The 19913-nt window shown below is 39.9% G+C and overlaps 1 protein-coding gene across 1 annotated transcript in view; it reads left to right on the top strand.

The window, feature by feature from the left end:
* The window catches only part of VPS50 (VPS50 subunit of EARP/GARPII complex), a 2487651-nt gene extending 2470586 nt beyond the window's left edge, over positions 1-17065 (top strand). Inside the window, exon 28 of the mRNA XM_044067641.1 lies at positions 16692-17065. Coding sequence (XP_043923576.1) covers positions 16692-16811 — 120 coding nt within the window. The 3' untranslated portion in view covers positions 16812-17065. The remainder of the gene's footprint in view (positions 1-16691) is intronic.
* Positions 17066-19913: the final 2848 nt, after the last annotated feature.

Raw genomic sequence — 19913 nt, 5'->3', positions numbered from 1 at the left:
ACAGGGATATTTCAGATCTTACTTCCTGTAAAGCTTAGCCATGATAGCCTGGTATATAGCAATTCAGCACAGTCTTACTCTACAGGCATCTTATTCCATCACAGCAAAGTGTTGCGGCTGACAAGCTGAGCAGGATCAAGACAGACCCTCATGAAAGGAAATTGAAACAAGGGGTCTTTGGGATTTGATCCAGCTGAGGGGAATACCTCAGGTAGATCCATTCGCCTCTATTCACAACAATCAGCTTGCCTCCAGGACGCCTCACAAGCAGGCCTGGAAAAAGGATATATTCTTGTGTCCTCGAACGGGAATGTTCCTGTAAGCTTTTCCACCCTTTCTACTGATATCAAGGGTACTTCCGAAGGCTCAGAAGGATTATGCAAAGATCAGTGTAGTGACTCCCTTCTGACCAGGCAGTAGGGGTTCTTACTTCTTTTAGAAATGGCCAAGGGCAGTTACTGCAAGCTTCCTCGTAGACTAGACCTCCTGATAAGGCAGGGGTTGTTGGATACACCCCATCTTGAAATAACTTCAGTTAACTGTCTAGATGATAGAGAGTTAAAAACTTTTAGGCACCTGTTTTCTGAAGAAGGTAGCAGGCGATAAAGGAGGCAAAGTAACCCGCTGTTAGGAAATCCTATATTAGCAAATGGAAATGGTTTTCTAGTTGGTGACATACTAAAAACAAAGACCCTTTTAGCTGTAGTATTTCTTTGGTTCTGCAATATTTGTGTGAATTATTATCCTGTAGTCTTTCTTACTCATCTGTCAAGATTCATCCGACAGCTCTTTTGGCATGTCTTCCCATGGATTCCATTCTTTCAATGCATTCTTATGTCAAGGCATTTTTGAAAGGTGTTCTTCATACCCATCCACCTGGAAAACAGATAACTCCTCCTTCAGATCTTAATTTTGTTTTGGAAAAACTAGCTCTTTCTGCAGTTTGAACCAGCTTATCAGGTTGGTTTGAGGTTCTTAACATGGATAACAGTGTTACTGATTGCTTGACTTCTGCAAGAAGATTGATTTGCAAGTTCTTATAGTGGGTCAATCTTTTTCATTTTCCACACTGATAGGGTTTGTTGGAAAACTAATCCTTCATTTATGCCTAAAGTAGTATCTGAGTTTACTTTGAGCAGTACTGTGCATCTCTCTGTCTTCTTTCCACAACCTAAAAATGAGTGAGAAGGATTCTTCATTCTCTGGATGTCCACAAACAACTCTGGTACTATCGTGACAGAAAGAAAACATTTCAGACATTTTGATTAGTGATTTATTTCTTGGGAAGGTAGGAGAAAAGGGTAAGCCTTTGTCAAAGTAGACAATTTTCCATATGGTTGTCCAATGCTATTTCCTTTTGTTATTCCTACCATAACAATGCAGTTGTAGGTAAGGGGCTCCTGTATTCCTTATCCTCCCTCCTCCCAAATTTAGTAAGCTATGAAATTCTACCCATATAACTAAGGCTATTGCAGTAGTGATCTAATGATGAGCACAGCACAGTTATGTAAGTAAACTTAACCATAACAGTAGATATTCATATGAATCACTGCTGGATTAGCTGCTTCATCCCTCCCTCCATTCCCCTTATTTTTGTATAGTTTTTGTTGCCATAGTGAAGACTTTTTTTTCCATTTACCTAGAATTGTCACCTCTTTCAGGTGTCTAACCTGCTTTCAAGAAAGCTCTGAAGGGCTTGATTCCCAGACTGTAGATTTTCTTTAGCCCTGCTTTAGCTGTCAGTGATCCCTCATGGAAGGTGCCCTTAAACTTTGATAGATGGCCTGGTGTTATCCTAAGCAGGATTCAGTGGGAAATAACCACATAGCTAAGACTGCTGTAACAGTGATCTATTCAGACATCTACTGTTATCGTATTTTTACTTACACAACTGTAGTTCATGGGTCAAACAAAATTCTAGAAGTTTTACCACAAGGAAGATAATTGAGAGTCCTGAAACATACTATGTTTCTATACCAGAGGTATGTTGAAATATACAGGAATACTGCTTCCAGTATGATAAATGAAACCACTTTGCCAAATGCTGTTATGTAATTCTTCTTAAAAAAAAAAAAAAAAGTAAACTCTCCTTAACATGGAAGATAAGACTAATAACATGAGGCTATAAAAGAACATGAAAAGCCTTCCAAATCTTTCAAATGGCCCATGGATCTGGCATACACAGTAGGTCTTCTTTGAGGGCCTGAAATCTTCTTGTGAATTTTAGGAAGTACATAAAAAAGGGAATTTTGAGTGTGTAGTATTAATTTATCTGCTGTTTTATCAGATAAAATACCAGCACCTGTTTCTTTTTCAAGCATTTTCTTTAAGTCGACTGAAACCTGCTGCAGAGGGATAGTAATAAGTCTAGCATATTCAGTGGTATTATTTAGTAAAACACAACACGTGCTTGAATACAATTCCATAGGTATAGAGGCAGTTTTACCCCATTGTGGGCAGGTTTAGTAATGATACTTCTGTTAAAGACCAATATTTTTAAAGCATGCTATTCATTTTTACCCAAATGAAATCATACATGGACAGAATGTGGAATGCTTTCTGCATTGTATTTTTAATTACATTTTAACCATATGGTGATACACAGAAGCATCTTTGTTATACAGTGGAGGAATAAGCCATCCTTGGCTTTGAAAACAGAAACTTTCCATCACTTTATCTAAAGGAAGAAGTTCTGCAGTTCTGTATCACAAAACTGGCTTTATTAGCAAAATGATACTTCAGCTGCAGTTTTCTCACAAAAAAAGCAGAAGTCCAAAGAAAGTTCCAGTAAAGATAGTTTTGAAGTTGGTAGAAACTTCAGACCTGTTCTATGTACTTGTATCATCTCCTTAACTGTACATCCTGAAGGATAATAAACAAATTCTGTACATCTGCAATACTGAGGAAAGTATGTAGAAAAATAGCCAGTGGTGCTTTCCATGGCAAAAAGTATTTCTTTCTCTTGTTATCAAGATCAACAGTACTTAAAGTTTCTGTAATTGTGTTTCCTTTGTTAGATACAAGTAGTAAGCGTCATGCTACCTGATTGCTTCTCTCTCTCTCTCTCTCTTTTGCTTGAGATTGGACCACTAAACTGTACATATTCCTACTAATAGCTGATATCTTGTTTGATCAGATTGTCTTGTGGACACTTTGAGTAACAGCTTGAGCCATCATTTTTGAGCTTCATTCTCTTCAAGGTAGTGTTCATGCAGTCTTCGAGAAGCTGGGACTAGTGAAGTCTAGCTATTTGTCATCCAGGATGTGTTTTTTCATCACAACTTCTGCCCCTTCCAAAAGTTCTGGAGTGGTTGGTAGTAGAGTTGTTCTCATTGGACTGGGAAAATTCCCCAGTGAATGCTTTCTACCTGCACAGAAAGTGCAAAATGTGTTCTGTTTGCACTGAAGTGGCAATATATATATATATATATGTATATATATATATATATATATATATATATATATATATATATATAACTTGAAGAAAGGAGAAATCTCCCCCCAAAAAATTAGAAGTCTCACCAGCAGTGATCTCCTGTGAACAATAGTTTGGCATTCTGAACCTTGGTATTTTACACCTTGGACAACTAATGCTGGAGGAATCATACTTCATCAACCTGTAGGTTAACTGGCAATAAAAGCCTTATTCTCGACCCTTCAAGATTTGGCTTGTCCAGAAAGGATTCAAGTCCATATACAGGGTCCCTAAGCTCACTGATAATTTGACTGTCACTGTCTGACATCACACATGCTGAAGGAGTTCCCATTCAAATGCTAAATTTCTAGAGGGAGATGGTGAAAATTTTGTATGCAACTCAAAGCAATCCACATAGGCTGTTTGTAAGCCAAGCAGAAAATTCATGGGAGAAGAAATATCTTTTTTCTCCATGGTTTTCCATGTTTAGTAACTTATTTCTGTCATTGCTTTCACTCTGCCCTTTATTATTGTATCGTCAGAGTACGTCTCAAGGCATTTGTGAATGTTATGACTTAGTGGAAGCAAGACTCTTCTTCTTCTTCTTTCGGCTTTTCCCAGTTAGGGTTCGCCACAGCAGATCAACTGTCTGCTTATGATTGGCAGTGGAGTTTTACAGTGTCGAGCTGCTAGCCCAGCACCCAACTTTCCACAGAAGGCACACACACAGTCACGCCTAGGGCCAATTTAGAGTGTCCAATTCACCTACAGCATATCTTTGGGATGTGGAAGGAAACCGGAGCACCCGGAGGAAACCCACACGACCACAGGGAGGACATGCAGATTCCACACAGAAAGCACCCCAGCCGAGAATCGAACCGGAGAAGTGGAAGTAAGACTCTATTCTGGCTTAAGATTATTACACAGTTTCTGAAATGGATCACTCATCACCAATACCAGTGAATAATTCATCTCTGCATTTGGACTTCATAGTCTGTTGATTTTGTCTTCCATTTATAGTAGATGGTTGAACTGACCTAAGATTTGTCTATTAGCCTTGCTTTGTCTGATAAAGGATGGGATGTTCTTCGTGTTTCACTGTTGCAGTCATTACATTTGAGTTATCTGTTTGCAGGTAGCCCTCAGTCGGCCTGATTAACATAGTCTTGGGTTCTGCATCGGTTGCTGTCCCTTCTTCCATGACGTCAGGTCGTCAGGGGTATAAAACATGCAGCCGACGCCATTACATTAGTGTTTCTTGCTGTACGGTGCCCGAAGCAGAAGCAGTTCGTAAGTGCCGGTCGGCCAGCTCCTGAAATTTTCGTTTTCGAGTTTCAGAACCGAAGTCTTCAACTAAAGCTAAGTACCCCGTTAAGGAAACTTTTTCTTGCTCCTTACAGATGTCAATAAAAGTTAATAATTGCATTACTTGTGGAAAGCAAATACCTCATAAAGATTTTCATTCATACTGTATTCCTTGCCTAGGCCCTGACCACGACATACCTTGCTGTCGGTTTTGTGCTTTATTTAATTAGCGCATTATCCATCGTCTGTATATTTTCACATCTAAATTTTTCGGTTCTCGGTTTAATTATCCAGAAATGTCATCAATTAGCCATCCGACTACTGGGATTCTGAAAAAAATGCAAAGATAAAGACAGAGACAAGCCGCCGAGGTCCAAAACTGCCAACGACGCTTCTCCTAAGCCAGTCGCCAGTTCACTGGTACTCAGTGAGGCGCTTTCGCAGCCCTTGATACCAGCTACTTCTGATTCGCTGGCCTCTAATGAGACCCATTCGGAGTCCGGTATGCCGCGAGATGCTTCAACTATGGAACCCACGGATGTCTCTACCTTGGATGGTTCCGGAGCCGCTGTGCAGGCACCGGCATCTGAGGGTGTATTCAGGCCTATGTTCTTGCATATTAAACCGTCACCTTCTTTACTTAGGCTTAAGTCTCGATCCATGTCTAAAAAAAATGACACCCAGGACACATGCTCAGGCCTTGCTTAAAAAACAAATGATAAGAATGGCTGAAAATCTAATAACTCTGATCAGGGGTAGCCACCCCCCCCCCTTTTTTTTAAGAGGCCTAGGACTGAAGTTGATTATGAATCTTCTGATCAGGATTCTGTTTTTTCTGACTCTTCTGATGATCTAGATTTACCCTTACCTACTTATGAGGATTCTGATGCAGAGGACTCTATTCCCTCTGCTTCCCCTCCTGAGGATTTTTCTTTTGGGGAAACCTTACATACTTTAAGGTAGCATTTCCACTGGGAAAGCCAGGATTTTTCTGATTCAAAAAAGATGCTTGGGGATTTCCTTATTCTACTTCAGCATAGGCCTTTAGCTATTCCTCCTGTACTAGACATTCTTCATGATGCTTTCTTGGAATCTAGTTTGGCCCCTGATTCTCTGCCTCCTGCTCCCAGAAAACCTGACAGATACTGCAGGGTCCCTGAGTCCCACAAGTTCCTTTTCAAAAATCCTATTGCAGATCCAGAGACTATTTCACAGGGGCCCAAGGGCATTAAGGCTTCTACTGCTAAAAATCCTACCCCTTCCGATAGAGACTCCAGGGCGCTGGATAGATGGGGTAAGACAGTTTACACTTCTGCAGCCTTGGCCATTAGGGCTTTAAACTGCCAGTTTCATATGTTAAAATATCAGCAACATGTTATTGGACTGCTTAAACAGAAAATGATGTTGATTCCTGACTGTGTGGAAAATTAAAGAATTACAGGATTTAATGCATTCTGCCGAACAAGTTGGAAAACATACTTTGCAATGTGGTTTTGATCCATTAGAGGCCTCTTGCAGGGCTGCTGTTACTGGGTCTGTAATCAGAAGGCATGCTTGGCTTAAGGAGCAATCTTTGCCTAATCATGTTAAAGCTAAACTGTTGGATGCTCCTTTAAATCAGGACTGCCTGTTTGGCAACAAGGCTGAGGAAGTTCTTAAAAAGATGGAAGATAAAGCTAAATCTATGCAAAATGTTAAAAGATTTTTTACAAGTTCAGCCTCCTAGATTTAGTAGGCACCGGCACTCTAAGAATTGGTCCTTTCCAGCCCCTTTCAGGTCTTCTCAAGCCAAACCCAGACACAGCAAATACCCCAGATTTCAGTCCCAGGGGAGTCACAGAACTAAACAGTGGGGGGGGTCTCCGCTTCCAAGTCTGGGAATAATAACACCCCCCCTATGGTAAACTGTCTCAATGACTTCCTTTTAAAATTTCCAAGCACTTATCAACTTGACTGCCCCTTTGGGAGGAAAGATTGCTCTTCATGCAAAGAATTGGGAACTCATTACCTAGGACAAATGGGTTTTAAATATAGTGTCCCAGGGATATAGATTTCACTTCCACACGTTGCCAACACCAGAGTGGGTGGTCGGACCTACCCTCAAATCAGTGGGCAGAGGCCCAAAAACAAGTACTTTCTCTCTTAAGCATTGGGGCTATTCAACTGGTACCAGAAGAGGAAAAGGGACAAGGTTTCTACTCAAGACCTTTCCTGGTACCCAGAAAAGACAATTCATGGTGTCCTATCCTGGACCTGTCTATTCTAAACACCTTTTTGGAGATTCCAAAATTCAAGACGCTGACTCTTCACCAATTATTTCCTATGCTAGGCATAGTTGCCTGGTTGGCAACACTAGATTTAAAAGAAGCATACCGGCACATCCCAATCAGGGAATTTTGCAGAAGATACCTACGCTTCAAAGCAGGCTACATGCACTATCAGTTCTCTGCACTGCCCTTTGGCTTATCTACTGCGCCCAGGGTATTCACAAAGTGCCTAGCTCCAGTTATTGCATTTTGCAGGCAAAGAAATATTCAAATATACCCATACCTGGACGATTGTCTAATTCAGGCAGAAAGCCAGGACATACTTTTTAATCATCTGGCCTTTGTAAAAAGGGTTCTGACTTGTCTGGGGTACACCATAAATGAAAAAGAAATCACACCTGGAACCCTGTCAACAAATTATATTCCTGGGAGCAAGCTTGACTACAACTTCTCAGTTGGCTTACCTCACGCCAGAAAAGCAAATTCATTTGACAACCTACTTCAAACAAGTGGCCACAAAAACCCTGCTGTCTGCAAGACAAATACTGCAAGCCTTGGGGTTCTAGGCCCCCTGCATTCTTCTAATTCCATATGCAAGACTGCATATGAGGAAACTACAGTGGTATCCAAAAAAGTCTATGGTGTCAACATTTTCAAGACCTAGAAACAATGATTCCTATCATACCTTGCCTACGCCTAGAGTTCCTTTGGTGGGCAGAGGCCTGCCACCAAAACAAGGGACTACCTTTCACACCACCCCCTGCTGCAAAACCCTAACAACAGATGCATCAGACTATGCATGGGGGGGGCTCACCTGGCAGGGAAGTGCATTCAGGGCAAATGGAACCCAAGTCAAATGCACCTGCATGTCAATTAAAAAGAAATGTTAGCTGTACAGAATGCTCTGACAGCCTTCAAGGACCACATTCTTCCATGGCAACTAATGGTAAAGACGGACAACACCAAACAAGCAGAGGGGTACACATTCTTACCCCCTCTGCAGACTAGCCATGGCATTGTGGAATACAGCCTTGAGCTACCAAGTGTACCTACAAGCTCAATTCATGCCAGGAAAATTAAATACACTGGCAGATGGACTAAGCAGAAACCTCATGGACCCACACGAGTGGAAACGAACTAAGGATTTTCAACATGTTGACAAGCAAGTGGGGGAGCCCAGATATAGGCCTGTTTGCCTTTCCCCAGAACTACCAATTGGACAAATTCTGTACAAGGACTCCCCACAAACAAGCCTGGAAAGTGGATGCTCTGTCCTTCAGCTGGAAAAACCTATCAGTCTATGCCTTCCCCCCCTCTGCCTCTGCTCTCCAAAGTACTACGAAAAATCAAACAGGACAAACCAAGGATGATTTTGATTGCTCTAGACTGGCCGCGCCAACACTGCTACCACCCTCCTGCACAGTGTGTCATGATTATCCCCATGGCACCTGCCACAAACTCCTTCTCTGCTGTCTCAGCAGGAGAACCAGAGTCTGCACTCTTCCAACACTCAACCTTGCAGCCTGGCTAATTACTTAATCTCCCCTTTACCATCCCTCAGCAAACCTGTGATGGATATCATTTTAGAGGCAAGGAGGCCTAGTACTAGAAAATCTTATGCTGAAAAATGGAAAAGATTCTGTACCTGGAACCAATCTCAAGGCATGAGCACAGCAGCGCCCAATTTACCTCAGATTTTACAATACTTAACTGAGATGCTTCACAAGGGCCTGTCTTTTTCCTCCATTAAAATCCCACGCCTCAGCCATTTCAGCTCATTATAACACAGAACCTCCCCTCTTCTCTCATCCACTGCTCGAGCAGTTCCTCAGAGGGGCCAGAAATTTGAGACCACCCAGGAGAGCTCCGACCCCAGCCTGGGACCTTAACTTTGTCTTGGAGAAACTCACTGTACCTCCTTTCGAGCCAACTGCTACTGCCGACTTAAAATTTCTTTCTTGGAAAACAACTTTCCTTTTAGCAATCACTTCAGCTGGAAGGGTATCTGAATTACAGGCCCTTATGACAGTGGAGCCTTTCATCATCTTTCATGCGGACAGGGTGTCCCTCAGAACCATTCCATCCTTCATGCCCAAGGTGGTATCAAGTGTGGCTCGTAATCAGTACATTCATTTGCCAACCTTCTTTCCCAATCCACAGAATAAAGGGGAACGGATACTGCATTCCTTAGATGTGCACAGACAACTCAGATTCTACTTGGACAGGACTAAACCTCAAAGGAAATCTGAACAACTGCTGGTGGCATTTGCTGCAGGGGCAGAGGGGAAGGCTATTTCAAAGCAAACCATTTCTAAATGGATAAGCCATTGCATTCATTTCTGCTGTAAGCACCATGGAAAACCTATCCCCCAGGGGATCAGACCTCACTCCACCAGGGCTGCATCTACCTCTACAGCCTTTCTCAGAGGCATCCCTACCAGGGACATCCTAGAAGCTGCTACCTGGAATTCTGTACATACTTTCAGCAAGCATTATCATTTGTCAATTTTCTCTAAATCCATAACTGCCTGTGCCACTGCAGTCTTGCAGGGCCTTATATCGGGCCCTAATTCTATCTAAATTCCTCCTCCCACCCATAGCTTTGGGAATCTACCCAAATGTAATGACTGAAACAGTGAAACATGAAGAACATAGTACAGTTGTGTACACTTACCATAAGTGTAGATATTCGAGTGTATTCATTGTTGCAGTCCTGGTTACCCTCCCTCCAGCCCCCTAACTTCTTTTGGCTCTACCTTTACTTTCCTTTACTATGCTTAAAAGCCTTTTTGGTGTATTTGCTTTTTTGTTGGCGGTATATCTTTGTGCTTTTATGTTTAATTGCTTCCCATTGGGGGCACTTGACATCTGGAGCAAGAAAAACTGGTGCAATGGTGTCGGCTGCATGTTTTATACCCCTGACAATCTGACGTCATGGAAGAAGGGACAGCAGCCGACACAGGACCCAAGACTTTGTTAATCAAGCCGACTGAGGGCTACCTGCAAGTAGATAACCCAAATGTAATGACTGCAACAGTGAATACGCTCGAACATCTACATTTATGGTAAGTGTACACAACTGTACTTTATCTGTGCAGACAGATCCCTGGTTCTTCCTTAACAGAGGTATCCATGAGCCATCACATAGACAGTCTGTCTTGTGATTTTATTTTCTTGAAAGCTGAAAATTCTAAAACAGATGTAATACACTCTTTGTAACATAAATGCTTTATGTCACAGAAATGTGTATCAAAGAGCAGCAGACCTAGGGCAGAGCCCTGTGGGAAACCACTATTAGCATTTTTCTATATAGAAAAAAATACTCTATACCCTAACAGTATGGGTTCTCTCAGACAACCAGTTACCAGTCTAGTGAACTGTATACGAGTTAATGTTGAGTTGTTATAGTTTGTCAGTGATCTCAGCATGATGGATAGTATCAAAGGCCTTGGCAAGGTCCAGATAAGCAGTGTGGACTGCATGGCCTCACTAACCTTCAGAAAGAACTCAAACCAGTTTGAAAAGGCATGACCTGCCTTTTACAAAGCCAGACTGGTGTATTTCCAGGGATATAAGATCACCTATATAATTTTTTATTAGTTTGTCTGTAATACATACCATAGCCTTATAAATAATACTAGACTGATTAATAGGCCGGTAATTCACAGAGTCAGTAGAAGGACCACCTTTATGCATGAGCACCACAACTGCCATTCTCTCACTTCAAAGACCTAACCAGTGAAAAGGCTGAAGAGTTGGTGGAGGGGTTTTGCTAGATGGGATTTTACTCTTCTCTGCAGACATTCAGAGATAGTGTCGGGATCCATGGAGGTAGCATTTATATTTTTTGAAATTGCCAAAATGATTGGTCAAAGTTGCTCTCTTGAAGGGGTATGTAAGAAAGAATGGAAAGGATAGAAGTTGGAAGAGAAGTTGTCTACAAGAATATTAGCAATGTCCTTGTGGTCAAGGAAGGGGGTACCATTGGATATAAGTTCAGAAGAGAACTGTAGGTTATGTTTAAGCTTTCTAATCTTGCTGAAGAAGGCTTTATAGTTATCTTTTGAACTGGCTGCAATCCTAAGTTCATTGTTAGCCTTACATTTCCCAATAATAAGTTTGAGAGACTTGATTACCAGTTTTAAATCCATTTTATAATGATGAAGTAGTGTTTCTTGTGCAAGTTTAAAAACATGTTAGTGGTAGACATGTTATGTTATGACCATATGGCCATTAGTGCATACATTTACAAATTACCACAGTTTCGATATTTTCCTGTCCGAAAAAACGAATGCTAATGAAGGAAATCCACTTTTACTGAAAAACAAATCTCTGTAGAAGCACACTAGAGCCAAAACACCTACACTTCAGTGTACCACATACACCAAAATATGAGTGCAGCATACCTCTCAACCTCTTAGAGCAAGATATCTGGACAAAGCCATAAGTAAAAGTAGAACAAAGGCCCCAAAATAGGGATAATTTTTAAATATTACTGTTACAAACTTAGAAAGTTGATAGAATAACAGGTTCGGCATTAGCATGAATTTTCTGAGGGGTATAAAGTCTGAAACTCAAATGTCTGTCATTATTTTCTAACTTCATTCTTTAATGATTTGCCACTAATTTGCCAGAAAGACACAATTTTATGAAAAATGGACCAAAATTATGAGGCAAAAATCTGGACATTCTTCAGAAATCTGTATAGTTGAGAGGTATGGAGTGAGCATCATATTAGTTAATCTGTGAGAGATTTTTTTTTTTTTTTAAGTAGATGCCTTATTTCATTCCTCACTCCTTCTTTCATTGAGTGCCCTATTTTCATTTCTGTCTTCCGGCAAGGCATGTGATGATGTTGCCAGTCATGGTGCCTTTTGGCACATCATTGTCAGGGTCCACACAAGAGGTTCTTTCAGTATGCTGCATGCAGGCATCACTTTATTTACAAAGCATTGCTGTTTAGTCTCTCGTTTGCAACCAGAATGCTCATCAGAGTTCTCATTATGGTGGCAAAGGCCTTGCAGGAGATGTACCTCTATGTATTCTCTTACTTGTGTGATTCAATCTTTGTGATACTACTAGAAAGCTTCCTTGTAGTCTCTAACATGGAGGTGCCATGTTTGCACGTCACTGAGGTCTTCATAAACTGGAAGAGGTTTTTGAGTACAACTTAACAGATTGCATTTTTCTGGGACAGAACCAGATACACTTCAGTCATTCCTGCCCATTGAGAGGGGCAAGAAGGTCATGTCTCTGGCATTTCTGGTTACCACACACAGGGGGAGTCCAAGATCAGAGCTTGCTGTATATTCTACACCTAATGGTAGTGACTTTGGTCTTCTTGGTTCCATTTGCATGCCTAATGATGTGGATACAGAAATGAATAGTGAGGTGTTAGTGTCAACAAAATTACCTCTCACTCGCATATCATGTTCTGATGTAAGCTATATGTCACTGGGCTATGAAGTGGTGGAATATCTCCACCAGTCTTAGTATGGGTATTCTGCTCATGAAGCAGAAGTGTAGGTCGCAATGATGATGGATGTTTTGTTAGCAGTTGAGGAGTGTCTGTAATCACTTAGTTGTCGTATACTCCTCCCAGGAGAGGGGAATGGTGTATCAACCACCTGGAAATTCAGACAGTATTTCATGCTCTGAAAAGTGTGGATCAAGAACTAAGACTAGAGCTACTTTTTTGTTTTTAAGTATATTCATTTAACCAGTTGAAGTGGTGCAGACAATAGGGCAAGAGTAAATGCAGTATGTATATTTTATGTATATATATCTAGGACTTTTGAACGAAAGTTCAAAAGCCTGAATCCATTACCACCGAACACGCTTTAACGAAAGCGCTTTCATCAAAAAAGCGCTTTCGCTAAAGTATGTTAAAAAAACCCCACAAAATCTACTTGAATGCAGAGGGGCAAGCCCCACCCCCACCCCCCTACTTTAATATTCTCACTCCAAGGTCGTACTACAGTGGGAAAAAGAGAATTTTCCCTTACTGCACCGTAGTACGACCGGAACAACAAGTATACTTACACAAAAGTGCTGCTTCGGTGAACAGCACTTTCGCGCAAGTATGCTCACCAAATTGGGATTCCGTGAACGATACAGTAGAGCATCTGTACGGATCCCATATATATATATATATATATATATATATATATATATATATATATATATATATAGTTGCAAATCAGCAGGCATATTTTTGGGAAGTGGAAGGAAGTTGGCATACCCAGAGAAAATACATGCAGACACAGGGAGAAGAACAAGGTGTTGCACATAAACAGAAAAGCAACACATGCCCTTGTCCCTTCTGGCAGTGGATCACTGACTAGGACCATCATTCTCACAGTAGTCAACATTTTGGGTGAATTGGGTATGCTGGGAGATTCCAGATATCACATTTGCAGTTCTTTGTTGTAGATAAGGATTTGAGAATTTTGTCTGGTTGTAGTATTCTAATAGTAAGGAGTTCCAAAGATCAAGATGTACATCACTCAGGTGAATATTGTCTTCTGTTCTGTTCAATTCAGCATAAAATTTGGGAGTTGACCATGGGTGCATTCCTTTCCCATGACAGAAAAAAAAAACCTTCTCTCCAAATCTGCATCTCATCCTAAAATTCTGAGAAGAAATATCTAGATTAATTTTCATTGACCTTTGGTCACAACAAATGGTGGGGTTTTATACACCAGGCCCTCAGCAGTAAAAGGACGTATCACAGTACAAGCTAAAGAAGTACTCTTCAGGTCAGGCCACAGCCAAGGCAATAGCCAGTTGTACTACTGGATTTGACTTCTAGCTTTGACTCCTTACTTATCCTAGATGCAGCATACAAGAGTCTTTGAGGTAGATGATGTTGCCAGAATGCTTTCCACTCCTTTGATATAGTCTGCTAAGTGGACATGGTTTTGTGTTTGGGTGGAGAGGTTTCCATAGCTGCCTCAGTCAATTTGAAGGTAGATCTGACCTACCTCAGACACTTCTCTGATTTGGGTGTCACTTAATCCAAAGTCATGGTGAATGGTGTAGGGTGTGTTGGGGTTGGGCTGGACAGTGCTTCAGTTCTCATTTCCAAAGCAGTTTTGCTTCTTTGCCAGGTTATGAAAAACCTTTCTCCTTTGGATCTTAGCTTCGTGATTGATGAGCATGTCTGTCCCCACTTTGAACATGTTCCTTTGGCACCTCTGAGGTTTGTCTTGAAAAATGCTTTTCTTGTTGTCTTATCACTTCTGATCATTGAATTTCAGAGATGAAACTTCTCATCTGCAGGAAGTTATATTTGCTTTTTCACAAGGATTGTGTCATATAAGATTAGCCAGTGTTTCCTTCTGAAAGCTGTTCAAAACTATAGACTTTATAAAGTCAAGTTTAAATAATGAGTGATACTGGTGTGCAGTAGTCCATTTTAAATAGTAAGTAATGCTGGTGTGTAGTACAATGAGTGATACCGCTGTGTAGTAGTCCATTTTAAATAGTAAGTGATACTGGTGTGCAGTAGTCCATTTTAAATAGTAAGTGATACTGGTGTGTAGTACAACGAGTGATACTGGTGTGCAGTAGTCCATTTTAAATAGTAAGTGATACTGGTGTGTAGTACAATGAGTGATACTGGTGTGTAGTAGTCCATTTTAAATCATAAGTGATACTGGTGTGTAGTAGTCCATTTTAAATAGTGAGTGATACTGTGTGCAGTACAGTGAGTAATACTGTGTGCAGTACAATGAGTGATACTGGTGTGTAGTAGTCCATTTTAACTAGTAAGTGATACTGGTGTGTAGTAGTCCATTTTAAATAGTAAGTGATACTGGTGTGTAGTACAATGAGTGATACTGGTGTGTAGTAGTCCATTTTAAATAGTAAGTGTAACTGGTGTGTAGTACAATGAGTGATACTGGTGTGTAGTAGTCCATTTTAAATCATAAGTGATACTGGTGTGTAGTAGTCCATTTTAAATAGTGAGTGATACTGTGTGCAGTACAGTGAGTAATACTGTGTGCAGTACAATGAGTGATACTGGTGTGTAGTAGTCCTTTTTAAATAGTGATACTGGTGTGTAGTAGCCCATTTTAAATAGTGATACTGGTGTGTAGTACAATGAGTGATACTGGTGTGTAGTAGTCCATTTTAAATAGTGATACTGGTGTGTAGTAGTCCATTTTAAATAGTAAGAGATACTGGTGTGCAGTAGTCCATTTTAAATAGTAAGTGATACTGGTGTGTAGCAGTCCATTTTAAATAGTAAGTGATACTGGTGTGTAGTACAATGAGTGATACCGCTGTGTAGTAGTCCATTTTAAATAGTAAGTGATACTGGTGTGTAGTACAATGAGTGATACTGGTGTGCAGTAGTCCATTTTAAATAGTAAGTGATACTGGTGTGTAGTACAATGAGTGATACCGGTGTGTAGTAGTCCATTTTAAATAGTAAGTGATACTGGTGTGTAGTACAATGAGTGATACTAGTGTGTAGTAGTCCATTTTAAATCATAAGTGATACTGGGGTGTAGCAGTCCATTTTAAATAGGGAGTGATACTGTGTGCAGTACAATGAGTGATACTGGTGTGTAGTAGTCCATTTTAACTAGTAAGTGATACTGGTGTGTAGTAGTCCATTTTAAATAGTAAGTGATACTGGTGTGTAGTACAATGAGTGATACTGGTGTGCAGTAGTCCATTTTAAATAGCAAGTGATACTGCTGTGTAGTACAATAAGTGATACCAGTGTGTAGTAGTCCATTTTAAATAGTAAGTGATACTGGTGTGCAGTAGTCCATTTTAAATAATAAGTGATACTGGTGTGCAGTAGTCCATTTTAAATAGTAAGTGATACTGGTGTGTAGTACAATGAGTGATACTGGTGTGCAGTAGTCCATTTTAAATAGTAAGTGATACTGCTGTGTAGTACAATAAGTGATACCAGTGTGTAGTAGTCCATTTTAAATAGTAAGTGATACTGGTGTGCAGTAGTCCATTTTAAATAATAAGTGATACTGGTGTGCAGTAGTCCATTTTAAATGGTAAGTGATACTGGTGTGTAGTAGTCCATTTTAAATAGTAAGTGATACTGCTGTGTAGTACAATAAATGATACCGCAGTGTAGTAGTCCATTTTAAATAGTAAGTGATACTGGTGTGCAGTAGTCCATTTTAAATAGTAAGTGATACTGGTGTGTAGTACAATGAGTGATACCGCTGTGTAGTAGTCCATTTTAAATAGTAAGTGATACTGGTGTGCAGTAGTCCATTTTAAATAATAAGTGATACTGGTGTGTAGTACAATGAGTGATACCGCTGTTTAGTAGTCCATTTTAAATAGTAAGTGATACTGGTGTGTAGTACAATGAGTGATACCGGTGTGTAGTAGTCCATTTTAAATAGTAAGTGATACTGGTGTGTAGTACAATGAGTGATACCGGTGTGTAGTAGTCCATTTTAAATAGTAAGTGATATTGGTGTGTAGTACAATGAGTGATACCGGTGTGCAGTAGTCCATTTTAAATGCTAACTGATACTGATGTGCAGTAATCCATTTGAAATAGTAAGTGATAGTAGTGTGTAGTAGTCCATTTTTTAGAGTTAAGTACTCATGCATTTCTAGCTTCATTGTGAGTACCTTACTTAAGTTGTTATCAGCTGATTAACATCTTTTGACACAACAATCCATCTACTTTTTTGTTTGTTTTTGTTTTTTAGGAATATTCAACAAAACAGCTGACCAACTTAGTGGGTGTTTGCCTGGGTTCTCACATAAATAAGAAGTCAAGACAGAAGCTATTGGCCGCTATTGATGACATCGATAGACCAAAAAGATAGTCCTGAGGATTTTTTTTGTTTGTTTGTTTCTTTACTGTGGATTACTGTTGTGTAAACTACCCTTACTTCTCTGAACAAATGTTAAATAGACTATTCAATTTACTGCTTGGGTATACAGTGGATGCTTGTGAGAGAGAAAACGGTTTTAAAGTAAAAAAAAAAAAAAAGTTTCTTAATCACTAAAATGGTTACTGTAATATATGACCTGTTCTGCCTGTTTTTCAGCATGTGTATTTAATAAAGGGTAGATTTCACTTTTTGTTATGCTGTGTATATATTGATTCTGATGTGACCTTGTTGTGTACAAGAGGGTCATATCTTTATTGTCCTGTTGCATGTGTGCTAGGCTACAGGGTGCTTTGCTTTTTGTAAGTGGTTTTAATCATCAGCAACTACTTAGAAAAGTAAATTTGATCGTTACAGTATTGAATAACAAATTCTAAATTATTTCTGGATAATAAATATTCTAATAATACATACATTTGCAAATTGTTGTCTGTTGCATTCCAGGCACATTTTAAGTGTAGCACTTTTGTAAGAATTTTTTTAGATAATTTAGAAGTCTATGCTTTGTGCTGTTTTTATTCTACTGTGCTGGTGAGAAAATGCCTTCTGTAGAACTGGAGTTCTTGGCAGCTTATCTGGTGTACACTGCAGTATATTGAGCACACAGAATAATCAAATGAGGACTGGTATAAACCAGTACGGAGTTAGACTGCAGAAATTAAATTCACAAGTGTAAACTCAATTCTGGACTTGGTAATATCTCAGATATTGAACGACAAGCCTGCAATCTTAGAAAATCTGTGTGTTTACAAGATTGAGATTGGTTGTTCAGAAACAGTGTTTTCACTTTTTTATGCAGTTTCATATAGTTAGACTTCTTTAAGAGTGGAAACATGGAAACATGGAATTATAATTGATGGAAAAGTCTGTATGTAATTTAGCTTTCAGTTCTTATTTTGCCCACCAAAAGCTTTTCCCTTTTCTCATTGTCTCCTACACTGCTAATGATTGATCAAACCTCTTCAGAATTTTGAAATTGATCTGAATGTGTCAGGAGTTTCAGATGGATTGCCTTTTGTGCATTTTAAGCTTTTTTGAAGTGTTTCATGCTCATCATTAAATCACTGTTGCAGTAGTCTATGCTATATGGAACACCCTGCTAAAGATCAGACCCAACAGCCAAATTCCAAGGCTTTGGAACACATTCCACACATCCTGTGACTACTAGACCCTTGGATTGCACCTAAAGCTATCTGTGGACCTGCAAAGCTGATATAAGTATTTTTTGCACTTGCTCTATCTCAGTGCTATTTAACAGTTCTGTGTTGCATTTATTGATTTGTTTGAATTTATCACTGTTTTTTCAATCTGCAGTTGTTAAAGAAACTCCATCTGTCTGTTACTGTACTGCTCTTAGGTCATTTTAACAGTATACTGATACTTCTTAACATCCTTTGATACTGTAAAAACTGTTCTGAGTTTGCCAATGTTCTCTTCAGTTTTATAAGTTTTGCAAAGTTTTTCTGTTTGTAGAGGTTTTCCTACATTTGTGCACATTTTTTTCTGTGTTTTGGAACATTTCTTAGGGTTTGTGAACTTGTTTCCAAAGATTCCTGACACTGCAGGAGTTCTCCCTTTTGTTGTAAAGAATTTGTTACTGCACTTAGCTCAAAACCAGTTTGTTTTACACTAAGAGGGTTTTATTCTGCACTGAGTGGAGAGGGGAGGACTGATTCAACTCCTCTGAGTTTGGAACTGTTGGTGGAAGACCTATTGTGTGTTTATCTGTTTGTTCTGAGGGCTTAACTGTGTAAAAGTATCCTGCTGTTATAAAAGCCTTATATTTGTGAGAGACTGTGATCATTTATTCAGAGCTTCAGACTTATTTCCAAGTATTACTGATACTGCAGGAGTTTTGCCTTTTGTTGTAAAGCATTTGTTACAGCAGTTGAGCTCAAGACCAGTTCATTTTACACTAAAGAGGGTTTTATTATGCACTCTGGTGGGAGCAATTTGCTGATTCAAACCTGATTGACCTGAGAGCTTAACTGTGTAAATGTCTTTAGTCTCTTTGGTATGAAAGCCTCACATTTGCGCATCAGACAGACACTGTTACCCGTGCCTTGTATATACACAGACCTCTCAGGTTTAAAATCTTCTAAAGAAAACGCTTGTCCATGATCAGCCAATGTTCATAGTTGCTCAAAGAGCTGCCAGTTTGCAGAGAAGGCAGCACCACTGCAAGTCATCCTATAGTATACTACTAAACACTCTCACTTAGACATTTATGTGACTGTCCCCTACTCCCTTCCATATGCTATGGATCTTGTAAAATGGATAGGCACTTCCCTGTCATCTGTGTTTGTGGACTGGTGGATATAGGCATGCTGAGGCAGTGTAGTAACTGTGTCATGTTCACTGACAACCACTGAATTTTAGAACACATAAACACAGTATGTGAAAGATGTAGATACACAATGTCATTGGAGGCAAAGTGATCACATGTACACATGAAGAATGCAAACCAGGTTGTCACACTCAAAACACACACTACCAATACTAGGGAACAAACAGACCGACATTTGTGGTGGTAGTTACCTGTATTTCCACTAAAACCTTCAAGACCTCCTAAAAGCATCTCCCAATGGATCAACACACACTCAGAAAAGGCAGTGCCTCACACAATAGATAACTCTGAAAATCGTGGTAGCCCCACTTCCAACACCACGCAACCAAACATTCTAGTTACTGGGGATTCCACTGTAAGGCATATTGATGTCCCCCTTACCCCTTACCTGGCTAAACAAGGAAAAGATCACAGTGAGCTGTCTGTCTGGAGTCAGGATACACCAGATCATGCATGCACTTAGGTCTTTAAACTACAAGTACCAGTATGACACGGTCATAGTCCATGTGGGTGTAAACAACCTAAAGTGTACCTCAATGGACTATATGAAGACAGACATTATTTCTGAATATGTGTCCCAGGTGAGTATGCATCTAGCCTTGAGTAGCATCTTACCTTCACCAGTGATGATGTCACAATACCAGCAAAATATGATTAACTTCAACAATTGGCTTAGTTTCTGGTGTCAC

This window comes from Protopterus annectens, chromosome 3.part1, assembly GCF_019279795.1.
Source record: "Protopterus annectens isolate FY-2018-M chromosome 3.part1, PAN1.0, whole genome shotgun sequence".
Lineage (NCBI taxonomy): Eukaryota > Metazoa > Chordata > Ceratodontiformes > Protopteridae > Protopterus > Protopterus annectens.
The sequence above is the reverse complement of the archived record's forward strand: the minus strand, read 5'-3'. Positions and strand labels throughout refer to the sequence as shown.